The sequence below is a fragment of the Microtus oregoni genome, unplaced genomic scaffold (assembly GCF_018167655.1).
Source record: "Microtus oregoni isolate MIOR12 unplaced genomic scaffold, Mior012 000029F_ref0000214, whole genome shotgun sequence".
Classification (NCBI taxonomy): domain Eukaryota; kingdom Metazoa; phylum Chordata; class Mammalia; order Rodentia; family Cricetidae; genus Microtus; species Microtus oregoni.
The window spans coordinates 13,116,623-13,137,105 of record NW_024543088.1 but is presented as its reverse complement, the minus strand read 5'-3'; the positions used below and the strand labels follow the sequence as shown (position 1 = coordinate 13,137,105).

The following is a 20,483-nucleotide window of genomic DNA, read 5'->3' as shown; positions in this document are numbered from 1 at the left end:
CGTTCCTCAGACAATGCATTCTTTAAATGTTTTCTGCCAGCCTGTATATCCTCTTTCCAATGTCACACAAGCAGGGCTCTTTTTTTTCTTTTCTAGCCAAATTTGTTTACTTTGTCCACATTTTAAGAGTGCATCTAAAAGTGTCTTTGCCTAAAATAAGGTCACAAGTATGTTTTCCCTTGCAATTTGAATCAGAGGTTATCTCAGTTAAGTACAAGGCCTGCACCAAGATTCATGCGTTGCATTTCGGTGTTCGGTTGTGACCACTGCCTGTGGAAAGGACTGGACCCCCTCGTCATCAAGTCACTTTGACACATGCCTATGTACTTTTGTGTGTGACATGTGTGTCTATGACATGTTTGGCACAGCGCTTGTGTTGAAGTCAGAGGACAACTTGCAAGGGTTGGTCCTCTCTTCCACCTTCTGGGGGCTGGGGATTGAACTCAGATTGCTCCCCCTTGGAGGCAAGTGCCTTTGCCCGCTGAGCCATCTCAGGGTCCTAAATGCACGTGTTCATTAGTAATCAGTGTATGTCTAGGTCTCCTGATGTTTACAACAGCAAACTGTAGTGTAGAGCACAGGAAATGGTCTTGAGAAAACCTAAGAGTTCGTGGTTCTGTACATGCTATTATTTTTGAAACCGGTATTTTATTACTAGAATGTGTGTGTCTATATATACATAGATAATTAATAAAACAGCATATATATGGATATATATATATCCTGCAAAATCTTTCTAAGCTGTTTTATTAATTCTTGTGAGAAAGCATTTGGCTAAAGGTCTATGAACCTCAGTTCTCAGGGCGTAAGAGCTCTGGGTAGAATAGCCAAAGGAAGAGTCACACCCTGGGTGGATCAAAGGAAGCGAGGGGTAGGTTGACAGCCAGAGGTGGCTGGCTGAAGAGCCGCAAGGGCAGGCAATTGCTTTTTCTTCACTGTGAGTTCCACACAATCCAGACTTCCTGCCTTGCGAACAGCAGAAAGCAGCCGATCTCCCACCAGCGAAGACTGACGGTGCTTTTTAGACTTTGAGATTAATGAACAGTTAATTAGAAGCTTGCCTACTCAGAGGGTAAGTCTTGATTAATGCCAAGCGAACAGTAAGGACTGAAAATGCTTTTTTTTCTCCCCCCTTGTGCGCTGTATTCACAAAGAAAATTTTTTTATTCTTTTTTGATTTTTGAAATTACGTGTTTGTGTGTTTGTTTGTTTGATGTGTGGCAGGGGCACCACAGTGTGCAGGAGGACACCTTTCAGGAGTCGCTTCTCTCCTGCCACTACAGGGGTCTTGGGAATTGAACTCTGGTCCTCAGGTTTGGCAGCAGGCACCTTTCCCTGCGAATCTGTCTGTCTTGCCCACCCCTCTGCTTTATTTTTTAGATCTTTGTACAGTTCTCATGTTTGTTTGAAATGCGGAGGCCCTGCAGAAAGGTGGATTGAGTCATGGTGGGAGGGAGGGAGCTCCCTCTGGGGAGACTGAGGCAGGCAACAGAGCTAGAGTCACCCACGAAAGGGTATTCACCTCAGGGATCTTACTCATCCTACTCAACCATGTAGACAAGCAGTTCATGTCTCAGACCCCAATTTTCCGTAGAATTGTTGAGCAGCATAGCTTAAAAATCCAGATGCTGCTGAGGTTAGACTGCCCAGAAGGAATTGGGGTGGATGTCTAGCTGTCTACCTCCCAGGTTTAGTCCCCAGAAACCAGGCAGATTCGCTGCCTCTGCTGCTAAGTGAGCCTCCCGGATGTCGGCAGCATCCTTTCTGTGTGGCTGCAGGAATGCTGGCAGAACCGGCTGTGTCCGGCAGGCTCCATGGAGATGACTCCTGCCTGCTGCAGGCTGGAAGCGTTGGTCAGTTTCCAGCATTTCAGCAGCCACAGTTACAACTCTGTTTTCCTGCTCGCGGCTGCTCCTTGACTAGCCTTTTCCCCCACGTGTCACGAAAAGTTCAGGGCAAACCTGATTGTCTGAGTTGGTTGGAACTTAACTCTATGGAACACTTTAAAGACACGAAAGATCTCAAAATAGCCGGCCAAGTTTGTGTTTTGAGGCAAATATCAGCAAGCGAAGCTCTGGGGAGGTGAGGCCCTGTCTGCGCTGGTGGGCGACAGTATTCCCTCCAGCTGGCTGTGGGCAGAGGCCCAGACGCTCAAACGTGACCTTTGAGTTCCTAAATTAATGTGAATAGCAGCTCATTTGCATAATGTATATTGTTAATAGATGCTAACTAATTATAGTATATGACAAAAGAGAGCCTGAGCTGTGTTCACAGTCGTTTGGTGATGGAACTGGTTATGACTACCCAGTGCCGCTTTCCCCTGTTTGCTTAGAAGGATGAGCAGTGACGAGGCGTCTCAAAGAGCAAGGACCAGCGAGAGGGGAAGACACAGGGGAGAGGATGGGAAGGTCGAGTGCAGTGTCGCACATGCCGATTGATTTGCGCGTCTTAACATCGTTAAGATAAATACCGACAGCCTCCGCGAAGTATAATATAAATCTCTTCCCTTTAAAAACACCTATCATAGAGGAGAGATGACTCAGTGGTCAAGAGTGTTTCCTGCTCTTCAAAGGACCAAGTTTGGAGTCCCAGCACCTACACGGTGGCTCCCAACTGTTACTCCAGTACCAAGGGACCCCACACCCTCTCCTGACCTCTGTAGGTGCCAGACACTCAAGTGATGCAGACGCTCATGCAAAACACCCATGCACATAAAACAAAATAAGGATGATGAGAACTGTTTTGTGCAAACTGATTACATCATACATACACACACTCACAACACAGCTTGTACTTTTTCTTTTCTTTTTTATTTTTGCAAAGGTGACCTTTGACCCCGCTTTCCTCCTACACCTCATCTGATGTCTAGAGGCAGTTCCTGGATTTAAGCACTAGCACAGGGGTGATTTCTCCCGCTGCAAACACTTGGTGGGACAGCCAGAAGGAAAAGCAGAGGGTGGCACGGCCTTTCTTGTCTGTCTCCATGGTGGCATCGTGACAGTCATCTGCTCGCGTCAGACTGTGTTTCTAATGTCCTCATCACACCCCCATCTTACCCCAGACACCGTAAATCCTTCCTATGCGTGGCCTGTGACTCTTAAACACCCTTAAGCCTTGGGAATTACGTAGCAGGGTTGGGTATTTGGCATGGAGAATCCATCCCACTCTCCAAAATCTGTGTCTGCCAGACTCTCTCAGTACCAAGGCCTTTCCCACGCCCTGTGGCCGCAGCCCATGGAGGAGCCCCCGTGACCCTGGGTTGAGAGCACATCTTCACTGGCTTTGGTCCCTGAATGTCTTTGAAGTTCTCACCCAGGACTCTCCTTAGCTGACAGGGCTCCATCCACCACCCTGACCGGAGCCAAGGGTAAGGAGGTCAGGCCGTTGGACTCAAATCAGAACGGTCTGGAAGAGATGAACGCCCAACACTGCTTTCTATTCCTCCCATGCTATTGGCAGGAAAATAAAAAATATCACAGGAAACCAGCCGTTAAATCAGTGTAGAAGACCTCGTGATCCATCTGAGGTCTGGCCATGGAAATGTCAAACACGAGCCTAAAGTATGAGGAAGGAAAGGGCCTTATGTTTTCCTGTGGTCACTAAGGGAGTACCAGAAGGCCTGCGAGTGTCCCCAGGCTGAGTACAGTGTGAGTCAGGACCTGACACCCTGCACCTGGGCCCTCCCGCTGACCCTGCTCCTCTGCCTGCACCATGGCCTTCCTTAGTGCACAGTCTCACCATCTCCCTTCACCCCAGACACCCGTTCGCTCGCCTTCCCCTCCTGTGTGTTTTCCCCTGACCCCTGCCCAGCTCCTGCTCCGGTCCTCTGAGCTCTGGAGGACTGTCTGGCTCCATGTCATGGACTCGTGGATACAGGGCCTTGTCCCAGATAAAACTTCAATAAATATTTAAGTTGAACCAGGGTTTGGCAGAATACTATATTGCATCTTTGGTTAGAAAATATTATGGTAATAAACTGTTTTCTCCTCGGAAGAGCTTAAAATGCTGTCCTTTGCTAACAGCTTTCTCCTCCCTCTCCTCTTCGTCTTCCTCCTCTTTCTCCTCCTCCTCTTCTTCCTCCTCCTTTTTCTTCCAGTAGCAATCCTGACTGGCCTGGAACTTGCCATGTAGACCAGGATAGCTTCAAACTCAACAGAGATCTGCCTGCCTCTTCCTAGGGTTAAAGGCAAGCATCACCACACCCAGACTTCATGAACTTTTTTTTTAAACTTTATTTCATGTGCATTGGTGTGAAGGTGTCAGATCCCCTGGGACTGAAGTTACAAACAGTTGTGAGCTGCCATGTAGGTGCTGGAATTGAACCCGGATCCTCTGAAAGAGGAGCCAGTGCTCTTAACCTCTGAGCCATCTCTGCAGCCCCTTATAAGCATTTTTTTTTTTTGGTTTTTTTGAGACAGGGTTTCTCTGTAGCTTTGGTGCCTGTCATGGAACTAGCTCTTGTAGACCAGGCTGGCCTCGAACTCACAGAGCTCTGCCTACCTCTGCCTCCCAAGTGCTGGGATTAAAGTATGCCACCACTGCCCAAATATTATTATTATTATTATTATTATTGTTGTTGTTGTTGTTGTTTTTCAAGACAGGGTTTTCTTTGTAGCTTTGGGGCCTGTTCTGGAACTAGCTCTTGTAGACCAGGCTGGCGTCGAACTTACAGAGCTCTGCCTGCCTCTGCCTCCTGAGTGCTGGGATTAAAGGCGTGCGCCACCACCGCCGGGCTACTTAATGAACTTCTTAAGAGAACGTCTGGTGCCCACTAGCTTCTGACTCTCAGGCTCCACACACTCTCAGCTCTCCTCCCTCTGCCTACTCCAGGCTGCCCTCTACCCGCCCTATCCTGCCCTCTACCGGCCCTACCCAGTCCTCTGCCCGCCCTACCCCACCCCCTCCAACCTCTAAATGGTACCAAAGGAATGTGAAGCTTTCTTACTGCGGGTTCTTTCTTAAATACTTGACACAATTAACCTACTGCTTCCCCCTTTCCTGGGTGCAAATTCTTTGGCTTCTAAGGCACCACCTTCAGCTGGTTCTTGCTGACCTACCCTGACTTTTATCTTCCTGAGGCTGGCTTCCTCCCTTAGCCCCAAGTCCTAAACACTGGAAGTCCCCAGCATTCTGAATTTGCTTCCCCAGCTTGCTTGGGTTCAGTTATTCAGCACTTGATATCTATGAGGTCACCATCCCTGCATTCACCAACCTCACCTCAAACATAAAACAGCCACTTACGCGGTGTTTACACAGTATGAAGTAATGCAAATAATACAGGAGTGGTTTTAAGTCTAGGAGAGGCTATGAGAGATTAAATGCAAATGCTGCGCCATGTTCCACACGGGACTTGAGCACCAGAGGACTTTGGTGTCTGCCGAGGACTCCTGGAACCAGTCTCCCAAAGACAGAGCCATTCTGTGCGCTTTATACTGACCGTCTGTATTCCACTCACTATCCTGTCTGGACGTCACACAGGCCCTACATTTGAACATACGCAGTCCAGAGCCCATTGTCTTCCTTATATCCCTGCGCCCCACTGACTTCCATATTTTATTGTTGTATGCTCAATAGCACTTTTATAAGAGCTTGAAATCTGAGGCTCAGCCTCTTTACCTTCCTATCTTCATATGAGCCAATCGCCACATCCTGCCCTCCCGTAGACACCCCCAAGCCCGCTTTTTATTGGCTCCCATCTGAGCCAATCGCCACATCCTGCCCTCACGTAGACACCCCCAAGCCCGCTTTTTATTGGCTCCCATATGAGCCAATTGTCACATCCAGCCTGCACGCCCTGATGCCCGCTCTTTATCACTTTGCTGTCTCTCATTCAGATTTCTCTTTTCTTTCATTGAAGATATTTTTTTTCATACAATCTATTGTGATTATGGTTTCCCCTCCCCTAATTCCTCCCAGATCTTCCCCAACTCCCCACCCACCCAAATCCACACCCTTTCTTTCTCTCATTAGAATACAAACAGGCACCTAGAAAATAATAAGAGTAGAATAGACTAAAACCAAACCAAATTAAAACAAGACAAACTAACAGAAGAAAAAGAGCCAAAGAAGAAACACAAGAAGCACATATAAATGTAGAAACAGACATGTTCCAACACAACTTAAAAACACAACGCATAATATATAAACACACAACCATAATGTATAAGCAAAAGACCTTTAAGGTTTGTTTGTTTTTTTTTAAAAAAAAAAAAGGCCCAGACAAAGCACTGTGAGTCAATAAAACTCTCCATAAAAAATACTGAATTTGTTTTGTGGTGACCATCTACTGCTAGACATCAGGTCTGCCCTTCCGTGTGGCTTGAGACACCTTGGGAAAAAACTGGTTTCTCATTTGTAAGCAGTTATCAGTAGAGATAGCTTCTGGGTAAGAGATGGAAGCTGGGGCCCACTCGCCCTTCTCAGCTGGGCTCATCTTGCCCAGCCCTGTGCAGGCCTTATGCATGCTGCCATAGTATGTGTACCTGTCCTACTGTGTGTGTAGACCGTCTGGTTTCCCAGGGGCTCTCCATTTCCTCTGACTCTTACAGCTGCCCGCCTCCTCTTCAACAGGGTTCCCTGAGCCCTGAGGGGAAGGATTTGATGGAGACATCCCATTTAGGACTAAGTGTCTAAGGTCTCTAACTCTTTGCACATTATCCAGTTGTGGTCTATATTTGCCTCATCTCCTGCAGGAGGAAGCTTCTCTGATGATGGCTGAGCAGGACCCTGATCTATGAGTAGAGCAGAATGTCCTCAGGAGTCATTTGATTGCTACGTCCCTTTAGCGAAACAGTAGTATCTGGATTTCCCCTGGGTCCCCGGCCCATCTAGCCTCAGGTTCTTGACCACCCAAGAAGTGTCAGGAATGGGTTCCATTTCATGGAGTGGGCCTTAAATCCAGTCAGAGAGTGGTTGGTTTCTCTCACAGACTTTGGCCACTGTTGCAGCGTATATCCTGCAAGCAGGTCACCACGGGGCGGGGTTTGTAGCTGGGCTGGTGTTTACCGTTATCCTCTGGTGGTCACAGAGTTTCTTCCAGAACCATGAGCACTAGTCCGTAGAGTGGTCAAGGCTCTAGGTAGGCACCACTTCATTCCCTCTGGGTTCAGTGAGTTGTGTAGGTGTTTTCTTCAGCAATAGGGCCTTACTGTCAGTTTGTGGAGAGAAACCAATAGCCTTGGGAATAGCCTCGGTTGTTTGGGACTCTCCATGGGGTCCATTTAGTCAACAACTCAATTTGATGTAACTCAGTCCCAGAAACAGAGGTTTCATTTAGTGATCTGGGGGATTTGCCCCCCTCGTTATTTGGTGATTCCATTTAGATACCTTTCTGATATGTCCATGTTTTGAGAAGCCTCTACTATAGTAGATTTCTCTACAACCCCTCAAATAGCTCTTCATTTTCACTGTCCCTCCCTGTATTTTTCCCCTTGTCACTTGATCCTCCCATTCCAGTCCCCCCACCCCTTCCATCCATAATCATCCATTCTATTTACCCTTCCGAGGGTGATCCACCCCTCCCCACCAATACCTTACTGTGAACCCAACCCCTGTGATTATATGGATGGTAGTCTTCTTATCGAAGACTTAACAACTAACATCCAAATATAATTGAACATTTAACATTTAATTACTTCTCCTTAATTAGCCTTTAATTACTTGTCCTTTTGGTCTGGGTTACATCACTCAAGATGATTTTTTACTAGCACTATTCATTTATTATGAATTTTATTGTTGCATTTTTTAATAGCTGAGTAATATTCCGTTGTGTAAATGCACAGCATTTTTTAAAATCCATTCTTCCATTGATGGACATCTAGACTGTTTCTAGTTTCTGGCTGTTACGAATAGAGCAGCAGTGGCTGGTCCAGATTCTTTAAAATATGATTTATTTTCTTTTATCTGTTTGTATGTGCCTGCATGAGTTTCTGTGCACCAAATGCATACAAGTGCCCACTGAGGCCAGAAGGATACATTGGATGCCCTAGAACTTGAATTATAGGCAGTTGTAAATAACCTAAGAAATGAAGAGGCCTGGGTCCTTTGCAAGAGCAGTGTTTGCTCTCAACTACTGAGCCATCTCTCCAGTACTTCATCCAGATTCTTAAGCCTTTTCTTGGCGGTCCCTGTTAAATTCATTCTCCATCCCACCTTAGGTATATGTCTATGTATGGTAATATCCCCTAGGAAAATATCCTTCAGCATCTCTCCATTGCCCATATACTGCTCCTGATTCCTTCATTCCAATCCTCCGTGGTCCAGCCCATGCCTGCCTCTCCAGACTTATATTCCCTACTCGGTACTCGCAGTTCCCAGACCACATCATCCTAAGTGATGACTGTTTCCTTTGCTTGCAATTACCCTAGACTGGGCAGCAAATTTCTTAGTTCTTCCCAGTCTTGCTCAAACGTTATCTCCTTGGGCTGGTGCACTCAGGAAATGACTTGCTGCTTCTATATATTGTGCTCGCAGCTCACACGGGACTGTGAAAGCCTCAAGGATAAGAACTATCTTCTGTTCATCTCTGTGTTCTCAGTGTCTTCCTGGGGCACAGAGCACACACCCTTAGATAAATGAATATCAGCTTTTCTCTCCGTACTGACTTCCCTAGTAGAACCCAAAGTTTGATGCTTAAAATGAAACCACTACCTTCCCCTTTGGTGATGTATTATCCATCTATAAGATTATGGCCACAGCAGCAAGATTGAAAAGATTTCATGACCATTTCTCCTGAAAGGCTTGGACTGTTTTGTTTGCATTAATAACTAAACCCAGGTTGCTACAAGCGTGAAGAGGTTTTCTCTTTCAGTGGAAAGTGGGCAGGGAAAGGGAATGCCAAGAACATGGTGCTTACCTCTGTTTTCGGGGATATAATGAAAATAAGTAAACAGTAGACAGAAGCAATAAATTAAGAAGATAGGATGACATCCAGCCTGGGTGCTCCTTATGTTTCACTCCCTTGAGCAAAGGTCCTCCCAGAGGCCTCTCTCCTTGTCTCAAAGAGGCAGTGTGAATGGACCTGGGGTTGCACAGACCGTTCTCTTCACACCCAATGAATAGACTCACTTCGCTTTTGCGTCTGTTTGGCCATAGGCAGGCAAACCAGGTATAGCTTGTAAGCTATCATGTTCAGTGCACTGGATTCTCTTCTGACTGCACCGTGATGACCATGGTGATCCGAAGACACCATAGACTCGTGTAAACAATGTTCACATAGAACACTCTTCTAGGTTGTCCAGGAACTAGAAGAATAATAAATTATGGTATAAGCTCAAGAGAAGCTCCAATCCAATAGAGCACTCTATTCATGGAAGGCAAAATGTATTCTTTAATTGAAAATTTCATTCATGTTGAAACAATCCAACAGGCAGTCACTAATAGACCAACCCAGACCATTTGAGAATTTGTTCTATTACTTATGGTTAAGTTTAAATGGAAATAAATACCAGAACCACATATTCGTCCTCACTGAAGGCTGGCTTCCCTCACACCTGAATTTCCCAGCAGTTTGGGCAGAGTTGGAATATGTCTGGTGTGTGGTGTATTCTCTTACCTGCAGGAGTCAAACCTGAGAGAGGCGATGCTGTCTTCTGTCTCCACAATGGATGCTTCATCCAGTCTGTGTGCTTAGAATGGTTAGCATTGTTTACTCCACCTTCCATGAAATAAATCCCAAACCAATGCTAGACACGCCATGAAGAAGCACATTGCCTCAGAGAATTTTCCTCTATAACGCTCTACACCAGTGCTTCTCAACCTTCCTGACGCAACGACCCTTTAGTACAGTCCCTCATGTTGTGGTGACCCCAGCCACAAAATCATTTTCTTTGCTACTTCATAACTGTGATTTTGCTGCTGTTATGAATTGTTATGTAAACACCTCTGTTTTCCAGTGGTCTTATGAAAGGATCATTTGACACACACCTCCCCGAGGGGTTGCAACCCACAGGCTGAAAACCACTGATCTATAAGATGCAGGATGATCTGTAGACAAGATGATTAAGATTATACCCAATGTTTCTCACTGCCTCCAATGATGATAATTTTGACATTAGAATAAGAGCTAATTAGTATACTTTGGAAGGGCAAAAGACATACAGACCACTGAGCTGGAGGCAGTGCCCATGTGAACTCTAGGTAGGCATGATCACCCTTCTGTAATGCTAGCACATAGGACACACACACAGGGGAGCCCCAGAGCAAGCTGGCTATCTGAACTGACTGAGTTGATGAGTCCTGGGTTCATATTTAAGATAGAGTGTTATCGATGAAGGCACTCATTGTTAACTTTTGGCCAAAACACTCACACATGAGAACATACATACACACGTGCACACACATACACAACCAAAGAAAAAACTAAAGAAATACATATCACTTATATTCATAATTTAAAAGTTCAGTAAGTACAATTAATAATTATAATAAAGATTATATCTTTTTAATTCGGTTTTTATAGCACTTAGAGATCCATAAGAAACTTTAGCAGGAAGCACGGTGCCCCCATTTGCCCCTGGCCCTCATACACGCACATCTCTACCATGTCAACACCCCCAGAGGGTAGACCATCTGTTCCCGTGCAAAGCACACAGTGTACATTACGGCTCGGCTTTCTATTCTAATTCCGTGCCTTTGACAGGGGTCTAATGACACACATCCGCCACCGTGGCATACACACCTGTCTCACTGCCCTGAAAGTCCTCTGTTAGACATCCCTTCATCTCCCTAGTCTCTGGCTACCATGGTCTTTTTGCTATCGCCACAATATCTAACTCTTCCACGATGCTTTCTAATTAGAATCTCAGTTTACAGGCTCTTTATATTGGCCTTCAACTCATTCAAGTTTCCTCCATGCCCCTCCCCCCGTGTCTTTGTAACTCATTTCTAGTTATCAACATGCCATTGCCTGGTTGTATCGTAGTTCAGCTTCCCATTCACCTGACATCTCGATTGCTTTCAAAGTTCACCGATGAGGACTGATGTGGCCGTAAGCACCAAGTGCAAATTTACACATGGAAATAAATCGTAAAGCTATTTGGGTGGGCACCAAGTAGTATGGTTGCCAGATCGCAGGTTGTTTTGCGGCAAGAAACTGTTCAACTGTGTTCTGAAGGACCTGAGCCATTTCCATCCTCGCCAGCAATGACTGGGAGTTTCTCTCATCGCACCCACATTGTCTGTGTATATTGTAGTAGCTCGTGATAGTTTTAGTTTGCAATTAACATGTGATATTGAACACTTTAAATTGTGCTTTATTTCATTTTTATCTATGTGTATGTGTGCGCACGCGTGTGCACCTGCACGTGATGTAGTATCTGTAGGCCAGAAGACGGTGTCAGAGCCTATGGAGCTGGAGGTACAAGTGGTTGTCAACTTCCCAGTATGTGTGCTAGGAACTGAACTCAGGTCTTCAGGAAAAGTGACAGGACTCTTAGCCGCTGAGCCGTCTCTCCAGCCCAAATATTGAGAACATTTCAATACTGTGTCTCTCTTTCTGGGTAAAGATAATTCACCCGTTTTTAAACTGGGCCTTTTGTTTTCTTACTGTGGATTTCAGAGTTCTTTGTAGACTTTAGAAACTTCATAGGAAAACTGTCATAAATGTTTTCCTTCGTTCTACTTTACCATCTCATCTTCTGTAAGAGCAGATGTCTTAAATTCTATCACTTGGCTGCCCCTTTGATGTTGAATCCAAAAAGTCACCATACACTCAAGGCCATCTAAATTTTCTCCTGTTTTCATCCTTTAATCCTACAGTTGTATGTATATATTTAGGACTGTGGTCCATTCTTTATTAGGAGTATAAAGTCTCTTTCTAGGTTGACTTCTTTTCATGTGATTATCTAGCTGTTTCAACACCATTTATTAAAAGATTATCTGTTAGCTCTTACCATGCTCTTCTCCTTTGTAAAGGCTAGGTGACTATATTTCTGGAATCTGGTTGACACTGCGTCCTGTCCCGTTGACCTGTTGGTCTACTTTTCTCAAAGCTCCTCCAACTTCACTGTTGTTTTACATTGTAAATCTTGAACTGGGAGAGTGCGCGTCCTTCATTTCACTCTTCTCTGTCAAGAATGGGTTGGCAGTCCTGTGTTGTTCCCTCATTGTAGCTTTTTTCCTTAGATTTGTTTTCTGTGTGGATATTTTGCCCACATGTATGTCCGTGCACTGTGTGCATGCCTGTTGCCTCTGAAGTTCAGAAGAGGATACTGGTTCCTGAAGAACTAGAGTTACAGATGGTTGTGAGTTGCCACGTGGGTGCTGGAACTCAAACCTGGGTTGTAGGAGCAGCCAGCGCTATAACCACTGATCTGTCTCTTCAGCCCCTGTTGTCAGTATTGTTAAGGTGAGCCTTCTGGCATACATGAAATAGTATTTCCTGCTTTTAATTTTTTTTCTCCCATGACAAACAAATGCTTAACATCTTTTTGTGTGGTTATTGGCCATTTGTATAATATCTTTTAGAAGTGTACCTTCACAAAGTTAGATTGTGGAAAAAACCAAGTTGTTTGGCTTACTGAATTTAAGAGTTCTTTGGTGTGGACAGAGTACTTTAGCAGATACTATATAGAGAATTATGTAATGTTTCCTGCATATTTTCTTCATATAGAGAAGCAATTTTAAGCGAAGACATAATTTTGAGTTTAGGTGTGTCTAAAAGACCCAGTCTATGAAGAAATATCTAGCTTCCACTTTCAAAAATAATAAAATGTCTCCATGTATCATGAATATAAAGTATATTTAAATGTATAGTATAAGACAGATGAGCTCTTTGATGTTCTTGTGCCTGTAGTAAATCAAAACTTTTTCACAGAGCCAAATGATTTGTTTGTGCCTCCAGCCACAATGGAGGACCAAGTGTGCTAGAGAAGTGTATTGTATAAACAGCATGCAGTCCTTCCCTAAACAAACCATGGAAGAGCTGCCAAATGGGCACCAGGAATGCCTTTTAATTAACAGACAGCTCTTAGGTGGGCGTGTTAACATCTGTGGACCTGGCCAGGAAGACAAGCTGCCCATTGTAGCAGCAAATCCAAGAAAGCAGCAAAGCAGCTGTGGACACACGGAGCAGCCGCTAATCCAGAACCAAGAGCTTATTTTGTTTGACCCCATCAGACGTACAGTCAGTGGGTAAACTGTCAGTAATGGAAAATGAAGAGAATCGTCTCACTTGTATAACTCAGTCCATGCTGTAGAAGTAATTCCAATGCTGAGCACTGGAAATAAAGTATTGCCTGACTCCGCCCGGGATAAGGAGAAGAGACTGGATGAGGACCAAAGGAGAGGCAAGACTTTAAGAATGTCACAGTCATATTTACTTGACCAGATCCAGTGTGCGGTGCCTGCCGAGCCTGAGGGTTAGTCTTCTCTGGTGAAGATGTCTGTTGGTGCTCAGTCAAGGCGAGACAGTAAATGGGAGAGATGGGTTTGGAAACAGTGCAGGGAGTTCAGCTTTAGTCTTTGAACCTGAAAAGCCTGAAGGTCTCCACAAACTGGCAAGAGCAATGAGTGGCTTGAAATGTAGCTCTGGAGCTCAGGGGAGATGGGCTGGAAGGAGACTGTGTGTCATCAGAGTCTGGGATACTGCAGGATGATAGGAGATGCTTCTGTATGTTCATGCACAGTAAAACAAGATGCCTTCCGTTTGAATCCTAAAGACGCATTGCTGTATATGCTCTATAAAGACTGTATTCATACTTGTTAATATGTAAGGGCTCTGTGCTGTTTGTAATAATAGGAAGTGATAAGAGCATTCATAGTCTTAAATGCCAAAGATAATGTTATTGTTGTCTTAATTGCTGTCCATTGCTAAAAATAGGGCTTTGCTTAAAAGAAACTATATAGTTTGGTAGTTAGGAAGGCATTAGTAAAAAACAAAAAGTAAAATAACTAGAAACAACCTGTGGTAGTTTGAATGTAATTGGCCCCAATAAGCTCACAGGAAGTGGCAGTATTAGGAGGTGTGCCTTTGTTGGAGTAGGTGTGGTCTTGTTAGAGGAAGTGCATCACTATGGGGTGGGCTTTGATGTTTCATATGTTCAAGCTTCACTCAGTATGACACTCAGACTACTTCCTGTTGCCTGTGGGTTCAAGGTGTAGTTCCTTTTCCACTCTCAGCTCCTTCTCCAGCACCATGTCTGCCTTCATGTCACCATGTTACACTGTGATGATAATGGACTAAACCCATAAGCCACTCAATTAAATCTTTTCCTTTATAAGAGTTGCTGTGGTGATGGTGTCTCTTCACAGCAATAGAAACACTAAGAAACAACCTGAATGTCCACCAGCAAGAGAATAGATAAAACAGTTATATAGCTTCATAATACGAATACTCAGCATGTAAAGTATGATGATTAGTGTTGTACTTCATAGCATAGATCAAGCCTAAAAACATCGTGCTGAATTACAACAACAAAAAGTCATGCATTAAAAATGCATAACTAGGGGCTGGAGAGATGGCTCAGAAGTTAAGCGCATCTGTTGTTCTTCAAAAGACCCATGTTTGGTTTCTAGTACCCATATAGTGGCTCATAACTGTAGTGACTCCAGTTCCAGGGGTTACAATGCCCTCTTCAGGTCTCTGCAGATACTGCGTGAATATGGTGCACATGTACACACCTAGATACTAATATAAATATATTTTAAGATGCATACTATATAATTCCATAACTATGATGGCCAAGAATAAGCAAAATTAGTATATGGGTGATAAAAGTCAATGAAAATGTCTCTGGGAGTTGATGTTGTGATTGGTAGATTCAGCAATAAGGAGCACAGGAGACATTTCCAGTGTGAAGAAATATTCTTTATCTCTCTTAAAGCTACTTATAGCAGCCAGAGCTCACTGAGTTGAAAATGCATGATCTATGCATACAAAAAAGTTATTGATCAAAAATGAGATTGTTGTCGGGCAATGGTGGTACACACCTTTAGTCACAGTACTTGGGAGGCAGAGGCAGAGGCAGGCAGATATCTGGGTTTGAGGCCAACCTGGTCTATAGAGTGAGCTCTAGGAACCCAGAGAAACCCTGTCTTGAGAAACAAAGAAACAAACAGCAAAAAAGTTTGTCAATCACTGAATGTACTTCCTTCCAAAACATCCCACCGAGTTTCAGAGTCATCTCTTCCTTCACAACATCAAATGTCCGCCCAGAGACCCGTGACAACATTTCCAGAGCAGGAGACTACATCTGCAGTAGAAGATTCAATGTGCACAGGAAATGGAATTCCTGGTAGAACTCAGTCCTCACTACAGAGACTCTATGATGTTCGAGAACTGGTGACAAAGTTGGGGCAGGTTTTAAAGGAGGAGAGTTATTTGAAATTATATGGAAAAGTAGGTAAATACTTTGATCTGTACCCCTGGGTCTATACCTGGGTAATGTATTCCCTCCCACCAGCAAAATGTAAATTCATCCCCAAAGAAGCTAAGGTCCTACGCACAGCTGAAAGTGTGTACGCATCTGTTGGAAACAGGGCCAACATGACAAGTCTGCCTACATTCTGAATATTAATGTCTCCAGGTCTTCTGTAGTGCTTGGCTCCAGAACAGTAGAAAACATACTACAGAGGGGTCCCAATTTTAAGAAATAACTGGAACTGAGAGACATCTATCCAAGGGATTCACGTTCTAACAGGGTTTAGATAGTTGGAGATATTTGAAATAAACACAAGAATATTAAGTAAACAAGCCATATGCACATTAATTCTAGGGACACTGAAAAGTTGAAAATGAAAGGGAAATTATTCAAGTATGATACATGTGGGGATAGAGTTTTATGGCCATAATAAATATCAAGTATAGATTCACCAAAAATGTGTGATCCTGTTGTTATCTATCATGACACGGGTGACCTTGGCACCACCTTGGGAGACCACCGTGGGTGAGAAGCAGGTGGAAACACCATCTTGGGTATAGAGTTAATTTAGTGGAGAGGAGAAAGAGGAGAGAACGAGAAGAAAGAAGGGGAGAAGGGAGAGAGACAGAAGCTGCCTCTTCAGGTGAAGTACAGACACACACGGGGGGGGGGGGGGGGGGGGGGGGAGATTTGCCTGCCTTGGCAGGAAGTGGGAGACTGGGAGTGGGCGGGGCTTGTCTCTTCCACAGGTGAGAGGGCAGACCAGCAGATTACTACACCAATAACACTATATGTGGATCAGGCAAAGGGTGGGGGATGGGGGTATAGAGAGGGAAAGAAAACGAATCGTCAGCTTCTAAAGAACAAATTCAATACAGAATTAACCAAACTGGGAGGTCGTGAAATCATGGTACGAAAATGGTTTTGGAGATAAATGCCAAATGCAAGAGTTACAAGAGCTGCCAGAAGAGCGGTACAGATACAGGAGTGACAAGTGACTCTTACTCCCCACGCAAACTTTAAAAAAAAAAAAAAAAAAAAAGAATTAACACAAAATAATAAAAGTGTTGGCCAAGAGTTTTCAGGGAATCAAGACTTAAAAAACGAATGAAGATGGAAGCTGTTCTCAGCAGTTAAGAAGTAAAAGGGTGAGGAATGCCAGGACACTGTAAACCAAGGTGAGAGCCGGGATTGGAGGACTTGGTACCCTGCTTGTTCATCAGAATTAGAATGGGCTCCAAGAGGCAAACAGAGGAGAGAATTTGAAGCAGAAACAAGGTCAAAGAGTTCGTTTTGAAAAACAAAAGGACCGTCTTTCCCTTGGAGTAGCCAGAGCAGCAAGGTAAACAAACAGGAGAAACATTTTAAGACAAAGGAAAGGAAAATTACAAGAATGCAGGCCTGCTAGCGTCCACTTTTTCCTTCCCAGTCAGCGGAGGTAGAACTGAAGCTTTGGTGGTCTAGAGCCACGTGGGGGAAGCGGGGACGGGCGGGAACAGGGGGCTGGAAGAAATTCTGCTGGGTAGCAGTTTTGAGAGTCTAGCTGAGGGTGGAAACCAACTTTATTAGTTGGCACATGCTGCCACCACAGAATACCAGCTACTGGACAGCTTAACGGTGGGTTACTTTTCGCAATTCAAGAATTTGGTTGTTGATGACCTCCTTCCTAGAGACCTCTGTCTCCCCACGTGCTGAAGCAGGAGAGCGCATGCGGGCACCCTGTGACTTCTCTTACATGGACGCTAATCCCAGGGGGTCAGCTTTTCTCCCTTATGGCCTTACTTGACCTTGGTGACATTTTTTTTTTAAATGGGCAGTCCATATACGGCAGTTCTGCTGAACTTGTCCATTTTGGGTTTCATAGTCTAAGTTGTTAATGACTCACCAGGTCTCTTCCTCAAGAGAGCTCCAGATCTCATTACAGATGGTTGTGAGCCACCATGTGGTTGATGGGAATTGAACTCAGAACCTTTGGAAAAGCAGGCAGTTCTCTTAACCGCTGAATTCAGTGACGTGGGGTGATGGCTTCAACATACAGGTTTGTGGGAAGACGGAGCGTGAATCACTCACTGTGGTGTGAATTGTTTTCCCATGTGTAATCACTGCTACAGAGCAGGAGCGAAGACAAAAATAAAAGCGTGCCTGAGGGGATCTGTAACAGGACAGGCTCGACAGAGCGGGCAGTGGACAATGAGGATGGACCAGGTGAAAGGATGGTTAAAATTGTCCTGCGCATGCGCGGTTTCTAAGAAAAGGAGGAGGCAGGAAGCGCCTGGGTTTAGAGCAGGAAAGGGCTGGGGATCGGAAGGCTCTCTGATCAGAAGATAGAGAACGCATTGAAACGATCTTAAATCATTCAGTAGCACACTTTCTGGAGACGCTGCAATGCCCTGCAACATAACTGGTTGATTCTACGCTTTCAAGTTTACCGAAAGTAAAGAAAGGTTAGCAGACTAGGAGAAAGGTATGCACCCTTAGTAAATCATCACATTTTCCTTTTTTTTTAGACGACTTAATACGTTGAACAAGTGCGCCTCAATGAGACTTGATGTGAACTTCCAAAGGAAAAAGGTGGGTGCGCCTCTCAGAGACCCTGACCACACCAACAGAGCAGCCTGTATTCACAGACTGGAAAAACATGCGGGGCTTGGAGAGCTGGCTCAGTGGTTAAGAGCACTTGCTGCTCTTCCAGAATGTGGGAGTTTAGTTCCCAGCACACGTGCGATTGCCAGCAACTTCAGGTCCAGGGGATCTCATGCTCTCTTCTGGCCTCCGTGGATGTGTGAACGCATGCGTGTACACATACACACCAGCACACACGCAAGTCTTGGAAGAAAGGAAGGGAGGGAGGCAGGAAGGCAGGAAAGAAAGAAAGAAAGAAAGAAAGAAAGAAAGAAAGAAAGCAAGCATTGAACCAAGGAAAAATTCTGACATGCCCACCTATTTTAAAAACAACCGAGAATGACCTTGGCAGGTTTGAGCCAAAGGGTCCCACGCCCTGCAAACAGTGCTCACATGGAGAGTTTTATTGGGAGGGGAGAAAAAGAAAGTGTAGGGGAGCATGAGAAGGGGGGAGGGGAAGGGGAGAGGAAGAGGGAGGGAGGGAGGGAGGGAGGGAGGGAGGGAGGGAGGGAGGGAGGGGGCGGAGCCCACTATTAAAGGGGGCTTGGCACGATGTACAAGCTGGCTTTGCAAAGGGAAGCGGGACACTGTAGGATGACATTGTCAGGACCCTGAACTGGCCAAGGTACTGCCTGCTTACTGGCAAGGTTCCTAAGGGGCCTGGCCAGGTTATGATTAAATTCTAACACACCCCACCATCTGTTTCCTTTCCAAATATCCCATCTTATTCCCACTATCGTGAATAAGTCTGTCATAAGATCATACGGAGAGGTGGATTTGGCAATTTCACTGTTTTGGCTTGCTTTAGCAGTTTGGTTGTTGTTGTTTTTTATCAAAAGGTTTGGGCGAAGAAATAAATATGTCAGTTCTTTGGCATCCCCTTTCAGAAGGGTGGCAGCTGTGACTGTCAGCCCACGTGTGACTCCAGGTACTCCGAAGCGATCAGTGGATTAAGAGATTCAGGGAAGGGCTGATGGGCCCATACCATGTAGCTTCCAGCTGGTTCTAGTCCATTTTCTTTTAAGTACACGTAAAAGATGTGTCTGTTGTTTGGCAGATTCATTTGGCAGTGGGGGTACAGGAGTTGGGGGACAGTGAGACTCCAGGCCACTCTCCCCCACTTTAACAGTTACTACGATCCCTGCTTCTCACAGGACATCTTGCAGACTGTTCTCTTCATTTGTACAAGAGTGGACATTTCAGTTTGGAAATGAAGCGGCAAAGCTGGGGGTGTGGCTCGGTAGCTGAGCACTTGTGTACAATATTCTGGGCCCAAGATTTAGTTGGATGCAGTACAGAAAGAACAAAAGAAGAGAAAGATGAAGGAGGAGAGGGAAGGGGAGAAAGGAACGATAGATTTAGCATCCATAAGGAATTCAAAATCAATAAAGTCCAAAATCCCTTTTTGTTTTTTGGGTTTTGGTTTTTTGTTTGCTTGTTTGTTTGTTTGTTTTTGGAGTTTTTTTGTCTAAGTTTTTAGAGACAGAGTTTCATGCAGCTAGCCTTGAACTTGCAGTGTAATCAAGGCGGCTTTGAATTCCTGATCCTCCTGCCTCGCTTCCCAAGTGCTGAGATGACAGATGTGAACCAATACTTAGAAAATCTAAATTGTTCAAGTAGGCTTATGACCATCAAAAGTTTTGGATTTCAGGCAGGAATGGATTCCATAGTTTCTGACTAAGCAATAAAGCCAATGAGGACATTCCAAAATCAAATACAACCCAAGTCCAACATGCCAAACACTCCTGGACCTGAGCATTGTGGGTAAGAAAATGCGCTTCATTGATGACCAACATCTAGGGACTCTGCTTATTACATTATCTCATTCACCTGGAGCTTCTCTGCGGTCTGCACAAAGAAATTAAGCCTGGCACGTGCTCAGAGCCCCCGGGAGAGTCACGCGGCTGGCTTATGACCTCAAGAGTGTCCTTTGGCGCACGCCTTTAATCCCGGCACTCGGGAGGCAGAGGCAGGTGCATCTCTGGGAGTTCAAGGCCAGCCTGGTCTACAAGAGCTAGTTCCGCCGACAGGCACCAAAACTACAGAGAAACCCTGTCTCGAAAAACCAAAAAAAAAAAAAAAAGTGTCCTTAGGAGGAACTTATTTCCCTAACCAAGGCTCCGCCTCCCTGCCTTGCTCTGTCTCCAACCTCACTAACTTGAAAGTTCAGGATTAAATCACAGAGAACTTTTTTTCATGTTGTGTCTCCATGTGTAGTCAGTCGAATCTGGGGTTGTTTTTGAAGCAAAGAGAGTGTCCTTTATTCAGGCTTGCACGGAGCAACAATTACCCCTAATGCATTTCAACTTATCCTGGAGTTCCCTAGCCCTTCAAAACCAACCCCCCCAGGTTTCTACTCAGAGGCAGCGCCCCTCAAAGACTCTCGACTTCACCTTAAAAACAGTTTGGAACCAAGGATTTCAGCTGAGGAGGTAGAAGAGTGGAAAACAATATCCAGAGTGATATTCAAACATGAGGGAGTTATTCAGGCCACAGAGAAAT

At 44.9% G+C, this 20,483-nt stretch overlaps 1 protein-coding gene across 4 annotated transcripts in view; it reads left to right on the top strand.

Annotated features, from left to right (window-relative positions):
- The window catches only part of Stard13 (StAR related lipid transfer domain containing 13), a 211,046-nt gene that overhangs the window by 157,912 nt on the left and 32,651 nt on the right, over nucleotides 1-20,483 (top strand). For all 4 annotated transcript variants that reach the window (XM_041677811.1, XM_041677810.1, XM_041677812.1 and 1 more), the window contains exon 4: nucleotides 17,867-17,930. In XM_041677811.1, the coding sequence (XP_041533745.1) occupies nucleotides 17,867-17,930 (64 nt within the window). The remainder of the gene's footprint in view (nucleotides 1-17,866; nucleotides 17,931-20,483) is intronic.